This window comes from Hipposideros armiger, unplaced genomic scaffold (assembly GCF_001890085.2).
Source record: "Hipposideros armiger isolate ML-2016 unplaced genomic scaffold, ASM189008v1 scaffold_247, whole genome shotgun sequence".
In the NCBI taxonomy this organism is placed as follows: Eukaryota; Metazoa; Chordata; class Mammalia; order Chiroptera; family Hipposideridae; genus Hipposideros; species Hipposideros armiger.
Window position 1 is genome coordinate 1,222,617 of NW_017731597.1, and position 17,839 is coordinate 1,240,455.

The following is a 17,839-nucleotide window of genomic DNA, read 5'->3' on the forward strand; positions in this document are numbered from 1 at the left end:
GAATGTGGAGTATAGTGTGGGAGTGGAGTCAAGGGAATTGTAATAGATCTGTATGATATGGGGGGGGTGGGGCAGTGGATTGGGGGAAGGGGGTTGTCACTTTGAGGGGTAAAAAGTATAACTATTGCACTGTGCTGTACAGCTGAAACTGATTTTTTAAATGTTTATTTCACAATAAAAAAGATAATTATTCCCATTTTACAGGCAACAACCATCAAAGTTCTTTACAGAACCTTTCTATGTAAATAGGCTATTTTGCTAGGAAATATACTATTAGATCCTTATTAGACTTTCGTTTACTACTCCTGGGGAAAAGTATTCTAGACTTCCCAGGATAAGTCAAAAGTCACTTATACTAAATAATAAATGCTACCAGGAGCCCAGCATCCAAGTTAACACAATGAAGAGACACATAATCCTTAGCTATAAGGTTTAATTATTCTTAAAGCTGGCCTGCGTATCACATTGGGCATTCCGTATTTGTAAAGCTCAGCAGCTGCTCTTCTGGCTTTTTCCATCATATGCACAAGGGCTCTGAAGTCCTGCCACAAGGTACACACACTGTCGTCTCCATGCTCTTGTCACATGTACGTGCAAAGAATTCGAGTTCTCCCAGGGAAGAATCACTTATGGGATCAAGGCCTTAGGGAAAGGGTGAAAAATAGATCAATGGAATTTCCCTTTCCTCAGAAGCTTTCACAGTAGCAAAACTTGGCTGTGAGAACGATGATCTAGAAGGTAATGTGGGGATAGCAGAGAAGAATTGGGGGAGGCAAGAGGCCAGAAGCCCTGACAAGCAGTGCGGAAAGTACAGGGGTTGCCATCCTCTGGCTGTATATTCCTGCGACACGTAAGTGGGAGCAATGGCAGGCTAGAGGATTATGGGTCCAGGAAAAGAGCACGGCCTACATCAAGTAGAAAAACTTGCTCTCCACCTGCAGGTCCAATACAGTAGCCACTAGCCACAGGTAGCTATTCAAATTTAAATTAATTCAAATTAAATACAATTGACAATTCAGTTCCCCTGTCAAAATTTCAAGTGCTCAATAGCCACATGTGGGTTAGAAAGCAAGATACGCTTCCATAACTGCAGGCAAGTTCTGTTCAACAGCATTGCTTCAGAATCTAGATCCTATGAGAAATCAACACTTAAAACTCTTGGAGTTGAATTATTACTGGGAAAGTACATACTGCATAGTGGTTAAGAGCACAGACTCTGTACGTAAACCTACTAGATTCTAATCTTGGGTCCAAGCTTTGCTAGTTTCATGACTTTAGGCAAGTTACTCATCACTCTTGGCCTTAGTTCCCTCATCTGTAAAATGGGGACGATTATAATGTAACTTTTATAAAGTTGGTGTGAGGCTTCATTGCGTTAATGTAAAGCACTCATAACGTCTCCAGCACATAAGAGCTATTTAAGCATTAGCACTCAGCGTTTTTACTGTCACACTACAACATCCTTCTATAATTGAGTACCTATTACTGGGGAATAGATGCAAACGGTTCCTGGGTCTGATCCTTTCTGCATTCCCAGTCTTTTTGGGGACAGGTTAAAACCCCCTCTGGTCAGCATGAGTGTGTGTGAGACGGGGTGATCTCTGCTCCTTACTTGTACAACAGAACATCAGCCGCCTGTAGCACTGGGTACGTCAGCAGGCCCACTGTCCCATCGTGCTTCTGCTTGGCAGTCTTTGCCTGCGGGGGTGAAAAGAGAAGAGGGAAAGAAATCTGACGTGAACCTAATTATAACCGCTAAATTAAGAAATCCTTAAAGCAAGCAAAGGGTGATCTGAAGCCACCTGTCATAACATTACATCTCAGTTTCTTTTAGCAATTCTAGCCATTTTCTAGCTGGCGGTGTCTTCACGCTCCAGGCTTAGGCTGAGTCCAGTTCACGGCTGCCCCTCTAAAGGATCCGGCACTGCCCCTATTTTTATTCATTTTATCAAAGTAAGGGCATGAGCGTTTTCAAGGTTCCAAATAAGATACAGTCTAGATGTCACTGGTAAGGTTGGAAAATGTCACAAAATTAAATTTCTATAAATCACTGTAAGTGAACAATCAAACTGCCTATTGTTTATCTGGGGAAACTTCCCCAAAAGTCTCACACCATGTTGTTGAACAAATTGGAATGTTCCCTCAAAATCACATTAAAAAAAACCCCAAAATCGTGGCATTTAAAAAATGAAACAGAGAGAAATTTTAATCTGCCAATCTTGATTATCTGTATTGATCTTTAGGTGCTAAATCAGTGAGAGTCAAGTGGATTCATACACAGGACAGGTTGTATAGACCAAAATATTACCTTAATGGGGAAGCTGATGGAAACACTGGAGGTGACATTAGAAATATTTAATGTCACCTATTGTGACACCTATACACTACTAGTGTGTACACGCTGAATTACGCACCCCAGTGGTACCCAATACCCTGCTGTGGTTAAACAGTGCTGACGGGTCATTTGTTCTCTGAGCAGAGCTACTTATTAGCAGGGAATACTGTGTACAGTTCACTGATTTTTGCTTCTAAGGCCTAGGGATCTCACTTCTTGTAAAATGATAAAAGGACATTTTGTTGCATAGATAAATCTCATGTGTTTATTTAATATGCATCACTTCCCAGAGGCCCGTATATTTCTGAATGAACTGAACAACTGAATTGATGAACTTGTGTGATCCCCAGGACCAAGCTCATGCGTTTACATCAGGAGTCTCCCACCCACATGGAGACACACCCTTTGAGTGTTGGTCTGAAAAGCAACACCTTCTCTCTTTAATCATCTTCATGTCGTGGTTTCATAATTGAGTCGCAGACTTCACTTTTCTGGTTACTTCCAGTAGTTTCTGGGTTTTGGCAGCTAATGCTATAGGCCATGCAAAGGAAATGTGAAAGTTCGAATATACAGTTCCTTCAGTACATTTCCTTATTATAATACAATGTCCACGGGAAAGGCCAGTTCACAATGATCACTGGGTAAAGATAGTGAAAGTTTAACTTGGAAATGAGCAAACGGGAAAAGAACCCAATTTTTAAAACATTGCCACTGCATTAGATTTATAGCATTTTTTATTTATTTTTATCAGAATACTGAATCTTGAAATTACCAAGAAAAGGGAAAGATGTAGAGAGCACTCGTATTTATTGAGGGCCTACTGTGCATCGCAGATGCTCTCCATCTGTGTTATCTCATTACCTCCAAATAACTCTGACCTCAGAGCCCTGACCCCACCTTTCCACCCCACTGTCCTGCCTCTCATTGCCCCAATCAAAACCAAGGTGCTCTTGGATCTTTCCATAGCATGGGAACCCCCCACCCCCACCCTTCTTTCACTTCCGCCCTTTCTGATTGCTTGTTTGATGATCTCTTCCCAAATAGACTTGCGAGCCTCGTGAAGGGGCTGCATCCATCTGCCTTGGTGACTGCTGTACTTCCAGCACCTCATGTGATGTGTGACTTCCAGAAGGCATCACCAGTATTGGTTAATGAGGAAATGACCACAGCAGGCAATAACGTGCTCTAGGATAAGGTAGGCATTGGGCATCCCTGTTTCTCCCACAAATAAGAAATTACGGGCTACTGGGGAGGCATTTGTAGACTATCAGTGCGTTCACTCGTAATGGGTTACCAGGTGGTCCTTAGACACTATTTTAAAGTAGGAACATTTCCCATGAAATTAGTATTCAGCTCTTATAAAAAGGATTTCAGTAGTCAGCTGAGTGTTAGAGGACTGTGCTAAAATAGGGAGGTTTTGCCTAACACCAAAATATGGTGGAGAATATTACAAAATAGTGTCTGTCATTCCCGGCAGGAAATGGTTTTGCAGCATCATCAATAGCTCTCATGTAGGCTCTTGTCTGTCTCTGTAGCCTATGCAAACGCTTCTGAACCAGCTTTTGAGAAAACCAGTGGCCCTGAAAGTATGCTATAAAGAAGCTTCAAATTGAAATTAGCGTTGACGTAGTTAGGGGCTACCTACTTTTGGGTTATCCAATTGCAAAAATAAATGGAAGCAAAGCACTATGAATTATCCAATTTACCTTACTCAGTTGAACGTCTAAGAAAAAGCACAGCCTTAATTTTTCTGCGGGTTTGAACTGTTGCCTGGACTCAACTTCTTTATAAATAAATAAATCATGTTGTCTTTTCTCCCCACAATGAAAACATTCTTGCCTGATTGCCAGTTAATTCCAGCAATGGCGATGGGACAACTTCAGAGTCCAGTAATCCTGAAATTCTGATTATTTGTTAAGCATAATGTGGTAGCTTCAAAGTCATTACCAAGTCTATCCAATGTCACTCTATGATTCAACCATACCCAGATAAAATCAAATAACAAGTTGATATTTTTGTCCAGTTTTTAAGTTGGAAGGAATCTTAGAAAACCCTTTCATTTTTCGTTTAATACCCTGAGGCAGAGAGTTTAAAGATAGCTCTTCTAGTGAGTGAGTGAGCAGCAGACCAGGAAGGCCAATAAACTCGGGATTCCCAGAGCCGACCACAAAAATAAACAGAGAGGGGAAAAGTAGCTGTAATGAGGACCTTGAACTTTGTTCTGATTATTCATGAGATCCTTGGCATTTACCTTCCACTGGTGTAAGTGTTGTAATCGAGGTAGCCTGACCATGCAGGTAAGGATCCAACTTAACTGGGTGTGTTCAGACACCTAAAGACATAAAACAGAACATTAACGAAGGTGGTCAGTGTTTTCTTGCATATTTGACAAAAACTAAATAGATAACAGGTATTACCTTACATGGCTGAAAATATCCCAAATCAAGGTAATTTTAAAAAGGACAGGTGAAGGGGACTGATTCACAGCGCCTAGACGTTTAGGTTGAAGAAGAAATCTTCAAAACTACCCAATATGATTACTAGTCTAGTGTTTAAGTCCTCTTTACAACACCCCCAGCAAACCGCTGACCAGACTGTTACAAAATATTTAGTGAGAGGGTTTCACTATGTCCTGAGACACCTATTCCATCTTTAAAAAGCCAAGGTTATTAACACACACACACACACACACACACACACGATTAAAATCCAGTCTAAATAACTTCTAAACCTACGAAAGCAGCTATTATACGTTACATGTAAATAGCCGAGAAAGGCACTGAACTTAAAGATTGAATCCTTTAGACCTAGAATAATTTGAAATTCAGGAATCACTTTATCATCTCAAAGGGTGTTTTTGTAGTTTCTAGTTGTCCCTTGTTCTTTCTTCTCTTTTCTTCCCCCACCCTTCCTTTTTCTTTTCTTTTTTTTTTTTTAAAAGAAGACATCTAGTCAACAAGAACGTATAACCTTTTCCCAATTTGTTTTCTTCTTAACCAAATTTAATCAAGTCACCAAACCTGGCAACAATTGGGATGATTCTTGGGCCTAGGCCAGTTCCTAACTGATGACCTGGAATTTAAGGAACTAAGCATCTTGTTTCTGGACCCTGGGGAGTCCGAGCGCTTCATCCATTGTGGCTTTATTTGTGTCCATATGATTTCCTTAAAAAGCAGAGACTGTTGCCAACTCTGAAAAGTGGCCCCAAATGTGTTCTTTGTGGGTTTTACAAAACGAACATAAAGGAATGGAGCTGAACCAGCCCAGGCCTAGTTTATGAGCAAGGAATCGCCATCTGGCCTAAGATAGTTTCTCATTTTTTTCCCCTCAAGTCATGGAGGGGGAAGAGTTGTTTTTCACGTGTTTGACAAGGAATCACTTCAAATTTTGCAAGCCGCTGGGCTGCATCTGTCATCTTTCTTCCCCGAGGCATTTGGGTTTCATTGAGGGCAGTGGCTTTGACAGCACTATCCATGCAAATTGCTAACTGCTGCTGTAAACAAACAGCTATCAGACTCAAATAGTAACCCTGCATGCATGGAAGTAAGAGGGTTAGTGCTTCTAATCAGCAAGTGAAACACATTCCTATTAGAACTCATCAAACAAGAGCTGCGTTTTGGCATGAAGAAGTGGGAGGGGATTTTTTTGCATCTTCTTTCCTGGGCTGGGGAAAGGAATGACAACACAGAGAATAACCACGGTCATGTGGAGAGAAACAAGATGACTCCTTCCCTCAGGCTCGGGCTCACGTGCTCAGCTTGGGGGACATGCAAAAAGCTAGCATCAGGTCTCCATGAAGTTAAGTACTTTCCTTGGAGTAGTTTTTCATTTGGACATATGGAATGAGACTGAGTTAATATTCTGCAGAGGTCTTCCTGGTGTTTCCAAACAAGGGGGCATAAAATTAATCCAAATTCTTCTTCAATGGAAAAAAAAGTAGGTCAAAGGTCACAGGCAATTCATTTTCACCACTTATCGTTACTAATTATATAAGAAGGGTCCTATACGTCAGGACTTGGTTCTCTTAATGTACTCATTCTTGACAACTGCTGGGAAGGGTTCAGGTTTCTATCTGGAGAAAAGTGAAACTAGTATTTACATACAGTATATTCTGAATTACTATTGTGCAATCATAAACAGAATAACAATGTGATCTGTTTTAGCCACAGAAAAACAAAAGCATGAAACAATAAGAGGGCCTGTTGCACATCCACAAACGAGTCAGCAGTGACTAAAGAATTCTGATGCACTGAAATGTAACAGTAACGACATGTATATTTGTCAGTTACAACAGCTTTGCCTATCTTGTTCATTGCTGAAAACAAGAGTCTGGCATGCTGTAGGTGCTCAATACATGCTCGTATTTGTTGAATGTATGAACAATATCAAAGGCTGAAAACAGGATGGTTAGGACCAAAAAGAATCCATCAGATGTAGCAACGGATGTGTTGGTAACCCAGGCAAAAGCAGCTTCTGGTGGAGTGACTGGGATGGAAGCTAAATTATAGGGGGGTGAGTTGAAGTGTGACTAGGAGGCAGGAGATGAAGACAGATGTACAAGAAGAATAGCAGAGTAGTTATGAGCTCTACCTTTGGAGTGAAGCTGCCTGGATTTGAATGCTAGTGCTGTCACTTATTAGCTGGACAGTGCTGTATAAGTGACTTAAACTCTCTGTGCCTCAGTTTCATTTCTAAAATGAGGTTAATAATAGTATCCACCCGACAGTGCTTAGAACAGTATCTAGCACATGGTATGCAGTCAATAAAAGGTAGTTATTATTATGGATAATTTTTAGGGAGACTTTTATTTTAACTTTTTATTTTGAGATAATTATAGATAATTAAGAAATAACATAGAGAGATAAAGTATACCCTTCACCCAGTTTTCCCCAACAGCAACATCTTGCATAATTATCGTACACTATCACAACCAAGAAAATGAATTTGACACAATCCATCTACCCTATTTAGATTTTATCAGTTTTCCATGCACTCGTTGTGTGGATATATTTCATTCTATGCAATTTTATCACGTGTGTAAGACATTATTTTTTTTTTAAGGGAGACTAGTGATGTCAATAATTAACAGGGGTTAGAGAACAAAAATTTTGTTTTACTTTGTAAGGTGGGATAGGCCTGTTCTCTGAAACATCTTTCACTGAAACAGGAGGAGGGGAAACAAATATAGATGAGGTTATATCTGTGGGATAGGCGTGCAGAGCAGAAAGCCAGAGGACTTCACATCTAATGGGCTCTATTATCTCTGAAAATAGAAGACAGGGTGATTAGAAACAAATGGGGTAAGAAATATACTCAACGGAATTGCTGGGTTTGATAGGAAAGAACAAAAGATCTTCTGAACTAGAGTTATATGAGGCTTGATGGTTTGTGGATGTTTTTGTGAATTAAAGAGGGCAATCATTTGTAACATACATTTTTGGAGAAACACTGGTATTCTTCAAGGTAGGCTAAAATCTTCAGCCTAACTAATAGGTCTTTTAAAATTTTTTCAGAGAAAAACTAAATCAATTGATTGCATCTTTAATTTTCTTCAGAAAGGATTTTTAACAGAGTCCAAAAAGTACTACATATAAAGTAAAAAAAAAATCTGGGTAAATTAAACCATATTAAAATTGATAACTTCTCTTTGTCAAACACCACCATTTAAAGAGGGAAAAGGCAAGTCACAGAGTGGGAGGAGATTTTTGCAAACCTACATAGAATATATTTGTATACAGACTATGCTAAGAACTCCTACAAGTTGATAAGAAAATAGCAGATCACCCTATGAGAATCGGCCAAATGCATTAAATGCAAATTAAAGTCATAACATGTGATACCACTACGCATGCATCAGAATGACTGAAGTGAAACCCCCCCCCCCCCCGAATAATACCAAGTATGGCAAGGATACTGAATAAATAAAACTCTTATACACTGCTAGGGAACGTAAACCGACTATTTCCACTGACACTCAACATTCATGTAACACATAACTGAGGCAGTCCATTTCTAGGTATCTGTCTAACAGGAATGTGTATACTCGTAATTGTTCACAAAATATATGTGCAAGAATATAATGCAACAGCCCCAAACTGTAAGCAATCCAAATGTCCACCTACACAGAATGGATAAATTGTAATATATTCATACAATGGACTGAGGATAAATGAACAAATCCATTCAACACCATGAGTCAATCTCATAAACACACTGTTGAGTGAAAGAAGTCATGCACAAAAGTGTACTAAATAATTCAAGTTACATTCAGTTTAAAAATGTTATCTTGGGGGAGGGGTGGTTAGTGACTGGAAAGGGCGTGAGGCGCATTCAGGGACGAGTTACATGGGTGTGTTCAGTTTGCGAAAATAGGTAAATGGCCAGTACATCGAACTACGCTGGGCCCTGAATACAACAAAATGAAAAGCTTTTTGGTGTTTAAAACAAGCAGGAGGGACTTCTGGGAAAGCAGAATAACCACAACCTCTGAAAACTCTGCTGCTTCATAAAAGCAACGAGAACACCAGTAAAAATTGTCAAAGCCAACTTTTACAGAACTCTGGGAAATGAACCAAAAGCTGGCAATAGAATATTTAAGAAAAACATCTGAATCTCAGCAAAAACAGAGTGCTCTGTGGCATTCTGACTCACCTGTTCCCATCAGCCTGTGGTAGCCATGGTAACCAGCAGCCTAGTGGCCTGTGGACAGGGGAGACTGGGTTTGAGGCATCTCAGAAAGGCCCATCCCCAGAGAACTGTCACTATCTCGATCTGTCTGATAGCTCCCTGGAAGATATGTCCATAGGGTGCGTTGAAAAGACCTGACATACTCCCAGGCATCTAGGAGGCCACATGCAGGGCTATGGACATGTCCAGGAAGTGCCTGAGAAGACCCTCATCTCTCACCTCTGGCTCACCTGAGGCCCTGTGTCTGCCCCTCGGCCAGGCGTTGAAAGCACAGGATAGAGGCATTTGGAAATTTCTGTGCCATCAGTACCCAAACCCTAAGCGAACTCAGCAGAGACTGCAGTGGCCAGATAGGACAATGTACCCTGACTCTACAGAACTGCTGCAGAAGTCACTAAACAAACACACAGCATCCACAAACATGAGCCGTAGGTGTCGGGGGATTTCATCAGGGAATTCTAACAAACATTTAAAAAAATCAAATTTTTATTTTATTCTATTTTATTGGGGAACAGCCATGGTCATTGGTGACACATTGCTTTCATGCTACAATGGCATAGTTGACTCTTTTAAGGAGGGCACAGCTCAGAGTGGCCCATGTGGGGACTGAACCGGCAACCTTGGTGTTACCAGCACCATGGTCTAACTAACTGAGCTAACCGGTCACCCCTAAAAAATCAATTCTTCACAATCTCTTTCAGAACATAAAGAGGGGGGCACACTTTCCTACTTATCCCAGAATGCTGGTTATGATCTTGATATCAAAACCAGGTAAAGCCATCACAACAAAAGAAAATGACAGACCAATACCCTCTGTGAATGAATAAAGATACAAAACTCCTCAACAAAATACTAGCAAACGAATCCAGCGACATATATAAAGAATTACGTAACATGATCAAGTGGGATTTATTCCAGAATCGCAAGCTTGGTTTAATAGCCAAAAATCAATCAATGTAAACAGCAAGGAACAGAGAATAAAGATGGAGAGCCAGAGAGAGAAAATCAATCATTGTAATACCACAGTAATCTAGACAATGTAGTGCTGTAGAATAAGGATGGAATATATAGATCAATGAAACAGAATTTAAAGTCCAGACATAAATCCATACATGTATGGTCAATTGATTTTCAACAAGGGTGCCAAAAGAATTCAGTGGGGAAAAGAATAGTCTTTTCAACATATGATGCTGGGACAACTGAATATCTACATGATATATACACATGCAAAAGAATGATGTTGGACCCCTACTTCATAGCATACATAAAAATTAACTAAAAATGGATCACAGACCGAAATGTAACAGCCAAAACTGTAAAATGCTTAGAAAAAAACATGGGAGTAAATCTCCATGACACATAGATTAAGCAATGGTTTGTTAAATATGACAACAAAAGCACAAGCACCAACAACAAGAAAACAGATTCATCTTCGTCAAACTTTTTTCAAAGGTTATCATCAAGAAAGTGAAAGATAATTCAAAAGTATAAGAGATATTGCAAATCATATACCTGATAAAGAGCTCGTATCCAGAATATATAAAGAACTCTTACAAGTCAACCATAAAAAGATAATCCAGTTAAAAATGGGCAAAGGGTTTGAAAGACATTTCTCCAAAGAAGATGGATAAATGACCAATAAGCATAGAAAAGATGCTCAACATCACTAATCATTAGGAAAACACAATTCGAAACCACACTGAGATACCACTTCACACCCATGAGGATAGTTAAAATGAAAAAAAAAGGCAGACAACAACAAGTTTGGGCAGAGAAATGGAGAATTTGGAATCCTTATGCATTGGTGGTAGAACCCCCATACACAACCGTATAGCCACATTCCAAACAGTTTAACAGTTCCTCGAAGGATTCAATATAGTTACCACATGGCCCAGCAATTCCACTCCTAGGTGAATACCAAGATAACTGAAATTACATATCCATACAAAAACTTTACACAAATGTTCACAGTAGCGTTTTTCATAATAGCTAAAAAGTGGAAACCCAAATGTCCACTAACTGACGAATGGATGAACAAAACGTTGCCTGGCCATATAATGGAATATTATTCAAAAATAAAAACAAATGAAGTACTGATAAATATTACAATCTGGGTAAACTTTGAAGATGGTATGCTACCTGACAGAAGCTAATCACAAAAGAACACCTACCGTATGATTGCATTTGTATGAAATGTTCAGAAACGGCAAACTCATACAAGACTAAGTCGATTAGAGGTTGCCGGGGAAAGGGGCAATGTGAGTGACTGCTAATGGGTACAGGATTGCTTTTGGGGATGATGAAAATGTTAAATTGATTGTAGTGATGGATGCACTACTCGATGAATATACTAAAAATCACTAAATTGTACACTTGAAATGAGTGAATTGTGGGGTATGTGAATCATATCTCAGTAAAGCTATTTCAGACCATGATAGAGGTGGAGTTCATCACACCTGTCCTGTGAGGCATCACCAATGACTTAGTCAGTGGCGATAAAGAGAACATAGTTTAAGTGGTCCTGATTTTCTGGTCTTTGTCAAGATCTCTACGGCCTCCACTCGGGAAGAAAGACAATCCTTTCAAAATGGCGAGTGGGGAGAATGGGTTCTCATGAAGTGAAGAAAGATAAGGAAAGATGCCAGAGCTGCCAGTGTGTTTGATGAGACTCCCTTTCTCACTTAAACCCGTTCCAATTGGGTTTTCACCTCTACCTGTCCACTACGACCACTCGCCACTGTTGGCAATGGTGATGGGGCAAAGTTGTCATCGTACTTGACATACTTTGCAGCATTTGACACTTTGAACAGCTGATGACTTCTTTCACCATCATTCATTTTCTTCGCTTGGCTCCCAGACACTGCATTGCTATCCTCCTGCTCCCCATCTCAAGTTTGCTTCTCAGTTTCTTTGTGTGGTTCCTACTCTTCTCCCTGACCTCTTAATATTGTAGGCTCACAGGTTTTAGCTCTTATTTCTTTACTTCGATTTGTTTTTGCACTCACTGTCTGCCATTTCATCTCATCTCATGGCTTGAAATGCAGCTTGTGTAACTGACGACTTCTAAATTTGTTAACTCCAGCTGCACCTTTTCATTGAACTCCAGACTCATGTATCCAACTACCTATTTAGCATTTTTCTGTGGATATCTAACAGATATCTTCAACTCAACACATCCAAAACCAAGCTCCTCCTGGCTGTCCGTCCCAAACCTGCTCTTATCCACAGTTGTCATCTCTGTTGGTGGCAACTTCATTCTTCCAGTTACTGAGGCAAAAACCTTGAGTCATTCTTCACTCTTTTTCTTTCACACTTGGTATCTAATTAATCTGCAAATCTTACTGCTTCTACCTGCCATATATATACCGGAGGTGCCCCCAAAATATATACATATGACTTGTATTCATCTTTTGTTATCGGTATATATTGAGTATTACAATTTGAGAAGTTTTTTCCTTTCTTAACACATTGTGGACCGGTGATGCAGATTTGCGTCTATACACTCAAATGCCCCATCCTCAATGTTAAAATGTATATACATTTTTTCTGGCACCCTCTGAGGCAAAATCACCTCTCACCTGGATTCCTGTAATCACTTCCTAACTGGTCCCCTGACCTTCACTCTAGCGCCTGTACGGTCTATTCTTAACCCCACAGCCAAACTGTCTCTTTAAAATATATATCACATCACTTCTCCGCCCCAGATCCTGCACCACCCATTTCATCAGAGTAAAAGCCACAGTTCTTACAATGGCCTGTCAGATCAGGCATGGTGTCCCCTTCAACCTTGCCACACCTGCAGTTCTAATCCTACTCCCCACTTCTCCCTCTTATCTAGCCATGCCAACCTCACTGTGTTCCATGAACACACCAGGCACGCTCCCACCTTAGGGGCTATGTTCTGGCTCCATTCTCTGATAGGAATTCTCTCCCCCGGATATTCACCTGGCTAACTCTCTCGCCTTAGGTTTTTGCTCAAATATTACCTTATCAAGGGGACTTACCCCTTACCCCCACGCTGTTTAAAATAGCAATCTGATTTCCTCTTATTTTCTTTTTCTGTATAACCTATCACCGTCTAATTTTATGTCTGGCTTATGTATTATAGTTATTACTTATTTTGTGTTACCCCAATGGAGTAAGTACCATGGTGGCAAAGATTTTTGTTTTCTTCACTGATATAACATGAATACCTAGCACACAGCAAGCGCTCAATAAATATTTGTTAAATAAATACACGAGTGAAACGAAAAGTTTATTAATAGGGGCATATCTAAATAAAATGTGACATATTTATAGAATGGCATACTACCCAACTAATAGAAGAAATTAGCTAGATGTATATGTATAAACATAAGACAATCACAAAAACATACTGCTGTATGAAAAAAGAAAATTGCAGAAACTTACTACAATATGGCATCACTTAAGAATTAAAAAAAGCCCCACACAAATAAAGATATTATATATTATTCATGGGATTATACACCAAAAACAGGTACAAAAAAATTGGCTAGATGGATACACACCAAATCCAAGATTTTGGTGAACTGGCGATAGAGGAAAGGAACTCACGGAGAAGGGCAAAAGAAAAGACGTGGGAAAAAGGATGAAAGGGGCCTTCAACTTCATAATTATTTTTTAATATAAGGAAGTCACAAAAATATGAGAAAACATTAATACCATTCATCCTTGGTGTTGGGAATATGAATGTTATATTATTCTTTGTATTTAAATTTCTTTCTTTCAAAAGTAGTCAATTAACAAAAGGAATATGGCCTAGCATGGTTCCAAAAGATATAGCTGCTAGGTATCAATCAAACCTATTCAAGCAATTAGCAGATTCAGTAACTACTGGATCAAATGTCTAAGATACCCTCGGTGTCCCTTAGGATTTTACTAGTTCCCATAAATGTTATCTTCCCAGGAATCAGGTCCTACACTTTTAGTTGGGACACTTGGAAGACTGTTCAGACACACAAATTCCCAATTATCATTTCCTCTTGGAAACGAGTGATTTCATGCCGAGTTATTTTTATTAGACTCTTATCGTGCCCATGACAAATCCCCTTAACAGGAACCTTGTTTGGGGATCTGATTTTAATTAAAAGACCTCTGTTATCAGTGATACTCTCACCCACTCTCTTCAACTGGTCTGCCTCCTGTCAGTATTTACATTCAACTGTGCACATCTCTCTGTACACATCTGGATTTTTCTATACTTTTCTTTAGTCTCACACATCCAAAGCTAAATATTAAATAGCTTCTATCAGTCTGCCCCTGACTTGAAAGTCACCTCCATCTAAATTCTATTGCTTATTGTGATATGTATGTGCATATGTACTTTTTATCTCAAGCATTATATTAGTCAGCTATTTCTAGGGTATGCTGGGTAACAAATAACCCCAAATATAAGTGGGTTACAGCAATGGTTTCTTTCTCATTCCCATTACATATTGGTAATTGTAGGCTGGCTACAGCACTGCTTTATACACATTCTCATTCCAGGACCCAAAGTGAAGGAGTACCTCCTATCTGGATCATTCCATTCTCAAGTTAGAAGGGAAAAGAGCAAGAGAGGTAGCACGAACATGGAACAGTGATGAAAGATTCTGCTTGGGCATGGTGTACATCATGCCCACTCACTTTCCATTGGCTAAAGCAAGTCACATGGACAAGCCCAATATCAGGGGGGTAGGAATAGATGCTTCTGCTGTAGGATGCACTGTCAGTCACATGGCAATAGAGGCGGACATGTCATCCTCGTCCACAGGGGTTAGCAAGCCACTGCTCAAAGGTCAGATCTGGCCTGTGGGTTGTTTCTGTTCAGCCCATGGGCTAAGAATGGTTTTTACATATTTCAGGGGCAGTAACACTTGAAAACAAAGAGAGAGAAGGAAAAAGTGAAAGAGGAGAAGGAGGAGAAAGAAGGGAAGGTGGCCTGCAAAGTCTAAAATATTACGATCTACGCCTTTGCAGAAAAAGTTTGCTGACTGCCATTCTTACAGATGAACACGAATAATTAGGGACAATAACAATCTACCATAAGCATCCCCCCAAAATTAGCTAACTTGAGGAAGGGTAAGAGAGCTATCCTGTAGAGACAGTGTATTTATTTATTATCTACTCTATCTCTCTAGTAAGTTTTTATTTTAAATTTCTATGTGCCTATATCTGATAGCCCCAGGAACTTAGGTCTAACAAAACAAAGAATTTTTTGGGAGTACATTAAAATTAAAAACTTTTGGGCAGCTGGATGTCTCAATGGTTAGAGTGCATGCTCTGAACAACAAGGCTGCTGGTTTGGGCCAGCCGAGTGGCGCGTTGGTTAAGAACTGGCTTGGGACGCCAGAGGGCCCCAGTTCGGATCCCACATATGAGGGCCAGTGACACTGCCCTCTACAGCTAAGATGCTGAACAACAGCTCAACCTGGAGCTGGGCTGCCGTGAGTCGCTGGCGACGGCGTAGGCTGCAGCCCCTGTGGCAGTGGGTTGCCATGGGCTACCGTATGTAGCCAGCAGCCAGCGTGAGCGGCCAGCAGCTGCAGTGAGCGGCCGTCCAGAAGCCGGCGACTGATCTGCCTCGCCAGGGAAGAGCGCAATGATGGTGCCAACTTGGGCCAGTGAAGCAACGTCCTCCACAACTAGACTGAAGAACAAAAGGACAGCAACTTGTCTGTTCCCCTTCCCCCAATTCCCCAGCACTGTTTCCATCCCCCCAATTCCCCAATAAAAAAAATCTTAAAAAAAAATACAAGACTGCTGATTCAGTTCCCACATGGGTCAGTGAGCTGTGCCCTCCATAACTATTGGGTCGCCAGTAAAGTCATGACGCATTTTTGCATTGAAAAGCCAGAAAAATACGTCATGACTTTCCCAACGACCCAATAGATTGAAGATGACTTGAGCTGAGCTGCTGGTGGGCAGCCAGATGGCTCAGTTGGTTAGAGCACATGTGCTCTTAACAACAAGGTTGCCAGTTTGATTCTCTCATGGAATGGTGGGCTGTGCCCCCCGCAACTAGATTGAAAAAAACAACATGGCAACTGGACTTGGAGCTGAGCTGTGCCCTCCACAACTAGACTGAAGGAACATGACTTGAGTTAGAGCTGATGGGTCCTGGAAAAAACACACTGCTACCCAATAAAATAAAATAAAAATTTCAAAAAATTTAAAAACTTTTGTTCATCAAAGGACAAAAGCAACAAAGTCCAAAGGCAACCCACAAAATGGGAGAAAATGAAGAACTCCTGCAACTCAAAACAAAAAGACAACAAACAACCCAATTAAAAACTGAGCAAAGGACTTGACTAGACATTACTCCAATGAAGCCATAGAAATGGCCGACAAGCATACAAAAGGATGCTCAACATCACTCATCATTCAGGAAACGCAAATAAAGCCACAATACCTTTCTGAATGGTTAAACTGGTTAAACTATTTCCTTTTCTTTCTTTCTTTTATTTTTTTATTTTTAAGATTTTATTGGGGAATTGGGGAGGGGAACAGCGTTGGGGAATCGGGGAAGGGAAACAGACAGGTAGACAAATTGCTGTTTTTTTGTTCTTCGGTCTAGTTGTGGAGAATGTCGCTTCACTGGCCCACGTTGGTATTATCATTGTGCTCTTCCTGGGTGAGGCAATCGGTCGCCGGTCATTGGTTGGCCGCTCCCAGCGGCTCCCAGCAGCTCACATCGGCTGCCGGCTGCTCATGCTGGCTGCCAGCTACTCAAGTAGCTCAGGGCAGCCCACTGCAGCCCCGCTGCAGCCTACTCACAGCAGCCCAGCTCCAGGTCGAGCTATTGTTCACCATCTTAGCTGTAGAGGGCTCAGCGGCACTGGCTCTCAATGTGGGATCCGAACCGCAGCCCTGCTACTCAGAGCTGGAGCTCCCAAGTGAGATCTTAACCAGCTGAGCTACTCGGCCAGCCCTGAAATATTTCTTAAAAGGTCCCCAAAACTTTCGACAACAAAGTGTTCTGAAAATAGTTTATTATTGAGTATAAAGAGAGGCACTGTCATTAATTTGACCTTCATCTTCCAATTCCACTCCACCTTTAAACAAATCAAGGAGCCTGGGATGGGCGTCGTGTGTGTGTAGTAGGGCAGGATGAGAGAAAGTTAACATTTTGCAGGTATTATACATCATATTAATTAAATATCCCTACTACAGACATAAAAAGGGGGTTCAGAGAGCTTGAGTAACTTGCCCAGCATGTCACAAGAGGTTACAGTGAGAAACAGGCCAACTCTATCTGGCTTCAAAGCCTGTTGCTCTGATTTTAAAAATAAACTCTTCTTGGGCCGGCCGAGTGGCTCAGTTGGTTAAGAGCTCGCTCATGCGTTTGAGCTCTGAGCAACAGTGGTTCGAGTCCAGCCCGAGCTGAGCAGCCGCTGAGCTGCCAACAGGTAGCAGGATGGCTCAGCTAAAAAAATAAATAAATAAAAATAAACTCTTCTTGAAAGTATAAGATATGACCTAAGCCTGTGGTCCAGGATGGAGGCAGTGAAACACGACAACTTGCTCACCAAGTCACACAGGAGTACAGGTCTAGGAAAGGAAGTGGTACTACCTGGACATGTTTTAGAGAAGGAAATAACATGAGGAACTAGGATCCCGGGAGTGCCAAGAAAATGAATACACATAGGGCCGGCCGAGTGCCTCAGTTGGTTAAGAACTTGCTCAAGAGTTTGAGCTCTGAGCAATAGCAGTTCAATTCCCGGCCCAAGCTGAGCAGCCGCTGAGCTGCCAACAGGTGGCAGGATGGCGCAGCTTAAAAAAAAAAAAAAGAAAATGAATACACATGACTTGTATTCA

At 40.9% G+C, this 17,839-nt stretch overlaps 1 protein-coding gene across 5 annotated transcripts in view; it reads right to left on the reverse strand.

Annotated features, from left to right (window-relative positions):
• The window catches only part of WARS2 (tryptophanyl tRNA synthetase 2, mitochondrial), a 94,552-nt gene that overhangs the window by 23,176 nt on the left and 53,537 nt on the right, over positions 1-17,839 (reverse strand). For all 5 annotated transcript variants that reach the window (XM_019655814.1, XM_019655813.1, XM_019655815.1 and 2 more), the window contains exons 3-4: positions 4,587-4,667; positions 1,613-1,698 (exon numbers count right to left, since the gene is read on the reverse strand). In XM_019655814.1, coding sequence (XP_019511359.1) covers positions 1,613-1,698; positions 4,587-4,667 — 167 coding nt within the window. The remainder of the gene's footprint in view (positions 1-1,612; positions 1,699-4,586; positions 4,668-17,839) is intronic.